We start from the raw sequence: 9,232 nt of genomic DNA, 5'->3' as shown, positions 1-9,232 counted from the left end.
AAAAACCTTCCTTTTATTAAAAAAGGGATTACATATTATATGTAAGCAAAACCCGAGACTGTATCCACCAGCATTTAAAGGTAGAGAAGTCTCAGCCGACTGATAAGGCCGCTCGCTGAAAAAAACGAGCTACCACGAGCAAAGAACTTCAACCAAAAACCCACTCTTCGCAGGAAGCAGGTTCACGCGGAAGCAACCGCCACCCGGCCTAATATGAAGACCACAGAATCCACAGTAAAGACTAAAAGGATTCGGGCGAACAGAGAAAAAGAGGAAAACTAAACGCTGCCCAGGCTTCCACCAATGGGGAAAACGGCCCAAGAAAACGCCAGGAAAAAACAGAGGGGAGAAAAACATAACGAAGGGAAGAAACAAAAACGAATTATTTACAAGGCCGAAGAAATGGAATATTAAGTTAAACAAAGTTGGGTTATTTGACAGATCGAACCACCCCGTTTTCTACCTCCGAGACCAACCATATCCCCATCTCCAGCTCAACGCCTGCTTTAGAGAGACGATCCGCGTCAAAATTCCTTTCTCTGTAAATGTGACTAAGAGAGACCTCCATGAAGCGACTCCTAAGGCGAGAAACTTCTCTGAACAGAGAAAACAGAGTAAGATTGCTGCAACGCTGAGCCCCGTTAAACCACTTCACGACATTCATGGAATCCCCGAAGATCTGAGCTTCTCTCACATTTCTAAAAATGAGCCAGCTGAGAAGGAGATGAAGGGCTTTTAATTCGGCAAAATTGTTTGAGCCATGCCCCAGACCTATTGATGCTTTGACAACCTTCTCCTTTGAAAAGTGGATGATCAAACCAGCGCCACATCGACCATTAATGTCCGAAGCCCCATCGAAGTAAGCCCACGGCTTAGAATAGCTAATGAGTTCTTGAACCACAGCTCTGGAAGGAAAAGAAGCCTGAGGAATAGGAATGCTTTCAAAAATGGTTGCTCCTTCTGCTGCAAGTCTTCCAATAGGGAAGACCGAATCCATGAAAATAGCTTGATTTCTAGCTAGCCAAGTCCCCCATGTGATGAGTAAAGGAATGGTTCTTTCTCTGTCGTTTGAGGAGTCATTTCACCATCTCTGCCAGGCCTCAGAAAGCACCTGCCCTTCCCATCTGAATGGGACCTTTATCATGTTTAGCATTTCGGCCCAAAGGCTGGACTTAAAAGGGCAGAGGAGAAAAAGATGTTGAGCTGTTTCAGCACTGTCTTTACACAGAGGACGTCTGCCAAGACCAATCCTACCTCTTCTTTGAAGGAAATCCCAGGTAGGCACTTTCTGGAGTAGGACACACCAGAAGAACAATTTGGATTTAGCTGGTCCTTTTAACTTCCATAATGATTTAGCCCACCAATTTGGGATCTCCCAACCGTTTTGAGACATTATCCATTTATAACTGGCTTTTGGAGATTAAAAACCATTCTGAGCAAAAACCCATTTTAGCTTATCCGAAGAATCAGAAAGCCTGATAGAGGAGTTGAGAAGGTCCCTAATATACCTGCCCCATTCCTCCAATCTGTCATCAACCAAGTTTAAGTCTCTTCCTTGAAGCCACCCTTGATTCCATATAGAAGAAGCCCCAGGATCAGCTACCTGATTTAGAGTAAGAAGACCCCTGTCTTTTAAAGTTGTAACCAATCCCTGAGATAAGGTAAATCCCTCTGAACAGCCTATCCAGGGATCTTGCCCCAAACGGACCTGTGTTCCATCTCCCACAAGCCATGCCAAACCTTTTTCTATGATGTTAACAGATGCAACCACTGCTTTCCAGACCACCGAGGAGTTTTTGGATGACTTTTGCGGCAATCTAATCCAATCTAGCGGTGTCAATGGATCTATATATTTCCTTTTGATCACAACAGTCCACAAATTTTCTGTAGTGATGATCCTCCATGTTATAGACATTTTTGTGCCTTACAGCATGAAGCATGAAATGTCAATAATCTAAGGGATCCAAAGTCCCTAAACATGTTGTTCCTACCCCTAGAGGAACAAGGTCAGCAAACCACAGCACTTCAAATCAGTTCTCCACTGAAAAAACACTCAAAAACAAGTCAATTCTGGATCATGTCAACTGCTCCACTGAGCATCTGCGCTGAATGTCAACTGCTCCATGGTCTACCTGCGCTGAATGTCAACTTCAACAAAGGCTACCTGCGCTGAGCGAGTTTGGACATGTGGAGGAATCTTTCCTCAATGTGTCAGTGCCCAGGAAGCTTCCAAAATGACACTTGGATCAAAGGATTCGCCTAGTGATGAGTAAGAGGTTCTAAAACTCCAAGTGGAAGGTAGGATCTCCAAGTGGACTCAAGAACTAAAGAACAACTGGAGTTGAAGAGGACACTAGTCACACATCAAGCTAACTCATCTTCACTCCAAAACTCTATATAAGGATCTCATCCCATGGGATCGGGAGGCCGTAATTTTGTGCAAAGAATTGCTGTTGGTTTACAGTTGGGATTATTGGGTGATTGCTTGAAGGAGGTGAAGAGGAGATTTCTTTCCGTCGGGAAGGTGATGCTGGATTGGGCCTCTTATGGTTGTATCACCACCTGAACCTTACTTTCTTCCATTAATAAAGAATTTGAGGTTCTTCTATTCGCATGTGTTTCAATGATGTATTGTTTTACTTGCGTATTTGATTTATTCTAATCCTTGAATCAATTATGAATGCATGCTTCTTGTAGTTTCCTTTTCTTGTATTGTTTGCAGGATCTTGTGTAGCTGGGCCCGTGAGAAGACAAGGAGCTGGGAGCAAGCAGCAAGGAGAGAAGATTGGATCGGCCATTCGCGAAAGACATCAGTGAGTGGATCTCTTTCTTTCCCCTTTTGCATGTCATAAAGAAGAAATCTTAGATAGCTTTGTTTTGATTGTTGCTAAGGATCTATCACCCTTAGAGTGGGATAGGGTCATTCCGTATTGGATACTTTTCCCAACAACAAACTGGCGACTCCACTGGGGATCGTATCTTGTTGGTAGCTTGTGTTTCTTGCTATTCATTTCCTAAACAAAGGGAGTACCGAATCGAACTGCATTTGAATCCTTCGAATGCAAAGTAGAGGGCAGCTACTCTAGCTCAGTTCTGGGCATGTTTATGATTTGAAGAGCTGATCCACAAGGACTCTAAATAGCTCTTTGTGATAGTCTTCATCTTCCTTTAATCATCCTCTAGTGTGTACTTGATTGATAGCCTCTGATTTGGCCTAAAACAGTTGATTTTTGAGCAATCTGTGACCCGGAATCTGAGAGAAACGAGAGTTTTCTCTTCAGCGCCACTGCAGTGAAGGCTCTCTGCATTTCAACGCAGGTCCCGAAGGGACTACCTGCGTTGAATGTCAAACTGACAGTGCAGAGCCTGCGCTGAACCAGTTTTGCATTGTGCAGCTGGGGTTCCCTGCCTTCTGTTGCCCAGTTTTCAGTATTGTTTTTGCAGCCTGTTATCAACCTGTGTACCCATCTGAAACTACCTTTCTTTGCCATTATTCCGCCTCGGTTGTATAAAGAAACTGTGATTGTTCTTTTTGTATTTCTTACTTCATTTACAGTTTCCCATAACGAAAGTGAACTAGTCTTGCTGTGGCCTCTTAGATCTAGACCTGTGATAAAGTGTCGTTTTGATCTTAAGAGTTAGTTTATTTGTTGTTCATAGCTGATTGAGCATTTGCTTTCGTCATATGGTTCGAATTTAAATATTTCTAGTGTTGAAACAAGTAGATCTTAAGGTGTTCTTTTGATTTTGGACAAAAGCTTGTTTGCTTTCACTTGAAATTGAATTCGAAATTATACAACAGCTTTATTTTTGTAATACATCGACATTAAGGAAGAAGAAAAGAAATACTTGCATTGTGCATGTGCATTTTGACAGTTTGCATGTCGATTTAGGAAAAGTGCATCAGTGTGTGCTCTATGATCTGTGTGAAAAGTTGATGTCTTTCTTTTCCCTCAGTAGTTAAGATTTTCATAAGTTGAAAGAATCGAAAAAGCTTGCTTATCATTCTTAGACTGCATTTAGGAGTTGTATCATACATCACGTGGTGATCCATAAAGGCAAACTGCTAAGCAAGATCAACCTAAAATGAATTGAATTTACATAACAACGCTTTGAAACATAACGAAACACATAGAGGTCTAAGCTAGAGACGTGTTCCGGCGTCGTTAAACGTGATATCTTAGCATCGAGTGGTTGGGTGATTCCTCCACGGTGAAGCGATAAGTATCAATACGGACTTGTGCTCCCACGTACCGTCACGTATATATTGGGATACCCCTATAGGAATAAAGCCTTTATCCATAGGAAGCCGTGTCGGCCGCCCTACTGATCGCAATGCAGTGAACACAGCATTCACGAAGATCGACCACTCGTACCGTAAAACGTATTCTGTGGTTTTGCGAAAGGTTTGGCACACCCTCTGCCTAGAACTCCAGAGTAGTTTCTTTTGGCCTTTTTCAAACTCTATAACTGAAAAAGTCCATCCGAGCATTTGTCACTTCGGGCTCGTTAAAACATCGAAGGAGACTAGAGTCATCTTTAGCTTTTTCTCGACTCTTAAAAAGTGAAAAAGCAAGTTGTGTCTTAAAAGCGTCTAAAATTAATTCAATTCGAAAACACATTTTACCCTGTGTATTTTTGGTTGATCGAGTAATCCGCAATCATGGAAGAAAGTCAATCGAAACCCCGTCGTTCGCGGAGGCTTACGAGTCAACCGTCTTTGTCTCCGGAATCGAAAACAGTCCGGGCAAAGCGATCTCGTTTAACCGGTTCAAAATATCCTATCAAAGTTAGAACAAGTGTTCCAACAACATCTGAGGTTCTGGTTACTCCAAACATTTTTGGGAACCCTGCCTCTATTGAAGAAGTTCAACAGCCCCAGAGGGACATTAACACTGATCCTAATCTGAGAGAAAATACTTGTGTTACTGAATCAGTTCCATCTGTAACCGGTTCAGAGAGTCTTGCTCTTCAAACAACTGTCGTTGTCGAAACAACCCCTTCTTCGGCACCAGAAATATTTTACGGACCTGACGGTCTCCCTCTTCCACCTGGTCTGATTGCAATAGAGGAAATTGTAGAAGATCCGCAAGCAACTACTCCAACCCATTTTGGAGTAGGGGTCACTCTATTTCCTTCTACATCAGAAGCTAGCCTATCACCTAGAGAAGTTCCTGTAGAATCGCTAGGCAATCTATTGGATAGACTCAAAATGTCTGAACAACCGTCAACATCTAGGACTGTGTCAAATGACACAGCGACAGCAGAACCCCCTGCCGTCACTCCGACAATGTTTGCCAGCGTACCATCTGTCCCAACTAGCTCTCAACAGCTGGAAGGAGCCCCTTCGGGGGCTATAACGACAATGTGGTCTGTTCCTGTTTGTTCTTCCGGAATAATACCCAGTAACTCTTATGTTGGAACTCAACAAATTGATCCTTTTGGAGGTCAGTTTGGGCAATCCGATCCTCAAGGTTTAGTAATTCCTTTCAGTTTCGGATCACCACCGTATGGAGGGCAGTATGCCTTTTCATTACCCCCTCCGGGAGGTTACCCATACAAGAGTTCACAACAGTATTCAGGTTATACTGGAATGACTACAAGTGGTTGGGTACCTATGCTACCCCAGCAACCAAGAGTTGTGTATTCTATGCAACAATGTGTACCTGTGACGAACATCCCGACGACACCAGCGATTGTAACCGTGTCGCAAGTTCAAACGATGCCTGTTGTATGTCAACCTCAGGTTTCTCAGGTTGTAATGCAACAGCCCTTTGACCCTGCGACTCAACCACAATCGCCAACTGGCGGGGCGACACAAGTACAAACGGGTACCATTACCCCTCATCTTGGTCCAGCGGTTAGTATAGCACAACAACACATGGCTTCACAACCATGGTTGGTGCAGTACCAACAACCGCAATTCCAGCAAGTGTACCAAGGTACCGAGCAGCAGATTTTTGCGAACAGTGGACAACCGTATATACAACACGGTCAAAACCAACCACTTTATAGTGGGGTAGTCCACCAACCGTATCAATCATACCAACATCAATTACATTATGCTGGTATGCAAAGACCAACTGCTCAGGCGATTCCATCGTATCCTGGGTATGCTTCGCCTAATCTGAGTCAACAGTTGCCATTCGTGGCAACTCTAGAGTTACTCGATTTACATCGGTTGACGAACGATCCGATTGCTTATGCCCCTTGGTGGCCAGCGATTCCTCACAAACTTCATTCGAACATTCCTAAATTCAATGGAAATCCAGGTGAAGACCCGTCGAATCACGTCATGACTTTTCATCTGTGGTGTTCATCGAACACTCTAAACGATGATTCGATAAGACTTCACCTCTTCCAGAGGACATTGACAGGTCCAGCGGCTAAATGGTATATTGAATTGCCAAGAGCCTCTTTCGACAATTTTAGCTCCTTAGCCACGACTTTCTTAACCCATTTTCAATTACCAATCAGGTATGAAACGGGAACCGAAATATTAACCAACTTCAAATAGACGACAGCTACTCAAATATCCGATCATATACATGAGTGGCGTCGTCGTCGTAGGATGGTGAAAACATACGTTCCCGATCAGCTATTAGCTGAATGGTTTATAAAGTCGTTACTTCCGGCTATAACGGAAGATGTGGCCAAGGGGGGAGTCGTAACAGAGGAGCAAGTCATTGCTCGTGCTCAATATTTAGACTTAGTATATACTCAGTCTGGCACGCTCTACGACAAGATACCCGATGCCCCTAGACCTGAATTTTCAATTCCTCCCCCTCCTAAATCGAATATTGACTCTCATGCCGGAGATGGTGTGATTGGCACTGCAAGCGCGAAATCGAAAAAGGCTTTGTCTCAGAAAGCCCGTAAGACTTCAAATCAAAATGCCAATGAAGAAATTCTTGCTTCGGAAGTAAATGCCATATCAGCAGATAAAGGCAAAGAAACCAATCAACCAGGAAGCAAGAAGAAGCAAAAGAAAGGGAAGAAGAAGAAACAGGATGATCCGTCACCTGAAAAAACTTCTTCAAACCCTCCTAGGAAAGGGAAACCAAAAAGTCCATGTTTTATATGTGACGAGGATCATTGGACACAAGATTGTCCGTTCAGATCTGAGCTCAAGAGATTCTTTAAGAGTCCAAAGACCTCAGCTGTATTGACTGATCCATTTCCCAATCCAGGTCAAAATCTGGTTGATAATGGAAATGCTTCCCCGTCGCAAGTGCTAATGTTATCGATCTCTAAGCAACAGAATGATGCTTTGATTTCGACAAGGAACAAAGATTACGGGAATCCGCAACTGTCAAACGAAAAAGGTAAAGATCAACCAAGTAGTTCGACAACAACTTCGACAGAAGTTGTCCCACCCATAATGCCAGAATTAACAATAAAACTGCCTAAGGGTGTAGTACACAAGTCGACCTTTAATCCTCGCGCCAGAGCGGCGCAGCATTATAACATAGTAGAAGATTTGGCCCAATCGCCATCCGCTATGTCGACTCTTGAGGTACTACAAAATTGTCCATCCCAAAGGCAGGCATTGTTATCGGCAATTGGGGGGGTTGATCCTAAAGATTCCAATCTTGTATCCTTTGATCACAAAGGATATGACCCTCAGTTACCAGCTCAACTAGCTTTCCTTATTCAAGTGAAAGCCCTCAACAAAACTGTTCACCGAACGATTATTGATGAGGGGGCATCTACATGTATTATGTCGATGAGTTGCTGGAAAACGTTAGGGTCACCAACCTTGTCAAGATCTTCGACAACACTAAAAGCATTCGACGGCAGGACATATACCCCTTACGGTATCCTAAATAACTTGAAGGTTGAACTAGGTGGAAAAACAGTAGAAATTGATGTTGAAGTCATAGATGGGAATCTTGATTACAACATCCTACTGGGAAGACCATGGATTTATGCCATGGCAGCTGTAGTGTCGACTTATTTTAGGAAGATCGCATTCCCGTTTGAAGGAGGGATTACGGTCGTCGACCAACAAAACTTCCTCCCTAATGGTTCACAAGTTACAGGAAGCATTCCCATGATCCATGAGAGCGACCATTCAATTCAAGATATCGGAGTAGGCCTGTTGAAGGACCCCACAATGATGGGAACTTTCTCGCTACCAAATCCTATATACATAGGAAATATACCGTATGTAGCCACCTGCAACATGATATCTTCCACAAAGGTCGTAAACGACAAAGTCAACATGGATCGTACAATGGTTTTGCCCCCGAGCCCAATCGAAATATTGTAGCAATCAATGTTTCAGGCATGGGAGGCGAGCCCAAATCAACGCTCGTCAAGCGTTTGGGTGGATAGGTCTAGAGAATATGGAACCCCTTTGGATCCCTGGTCATGAGTGCATGGAAGTGACGAAGGAATCCTGCAATCAATGTTGATTGAGGGGGCACCATGGAATGATAACCACCATCGTTCCCTTCCTCCGGAAGATACTCAGGATGACCTTTTCCACCCTTCAGTGTTTGAATTCCTAACAAATACTGTAAATACGGTGGATTCCGAGCGAAACCTATCCAATATTGAAGAGACTATAGCCATAAATATCTCGACCAAAACAGATGTTGTAGAGAATATTTATGTCGGCAAAGGTTGTTCCCCTTCAGAACTGGAAATATATAAAGCTCTTTTCCGCGAATTTAGAGATGTCTTTGCTTGATCATATGATGAAATGCCAGGCATTGACTCGAGTATCGTTGAACATGAAATTAAGATGTATCCTGATGTCAAACCAGTAAGACAACGGCTTCGGCAGGTGCACCCTAAGAAAGCCGCTGCCATTAAGGCAGAAGTTGAGAAGATTCTCCATGCTGGTTCCATCTACCCGGTTCCTCTAACCAATTGGGTATCGAATATTGTCCCTGTTATGAAAAAACAAGGAACAATAAGAGTGTGCGTTGATTATAGGGATGTAAATCAAGCTTGTCCAAAGGACAACTACCCTACACCCTTCATCGACAAGATAATTCATGAATGCGCCGGATGTGAAATCTTTTCATTTATGGACGGATTTTCTGGGTATAATCAAATAAATATCCGCCCACAGGACCAGTCAAAGACTGCATTTATTTGTCCGTGGGGCACATTCGCTTATCCAAAATTACCCTTTGGTTTAAAGAACGCAGGGGCGACGTTTCAGAGATCAATGAATTATGCTTTCCATGACATCAAGAACATCATTCAACCTTATCTCGAC

General features: G+C 43.3%; 1 protein-coding gene across 1 annotated transcript; it reads right to left on the bottom strand.

Moving 5' to 3' along the window:
- Positions 1 to 430: 430 nt before the first annotated feature.
- On the bottom strand, positions 431 to 997 carry LOC149183609 (uncharacterized). The gene has a single exon (XM_089415009.1). The coding sequence runs from the start codon at positions 995 to 997 to the stop codon at positions 431 to 433; it is 567 nt and encodes a 188-aa protein (XP_089271135.1).
- Positions 998 to 9,232: the final 8,235 nt, after the last annotated feature.

Source organism: Pinus tabuliformis, chromosome 3_2 (genome assembly GCF_031772625.1).
Source record: "Pinus tabuliformis cultivar Carrire ecotype Pingquan chromosome 3_2, CPIR1, whole genome shotgun sequence".
Lineage (NCBI taxonomy): Eukaryota > Viridiplantae > Streptophyta > Pinopsida > Pinales > Pinaceae > Pinus > Pinus tabuliformis.
This window is presented reverse-complemented; position numbering and strand designations above follow the sequence as displayed.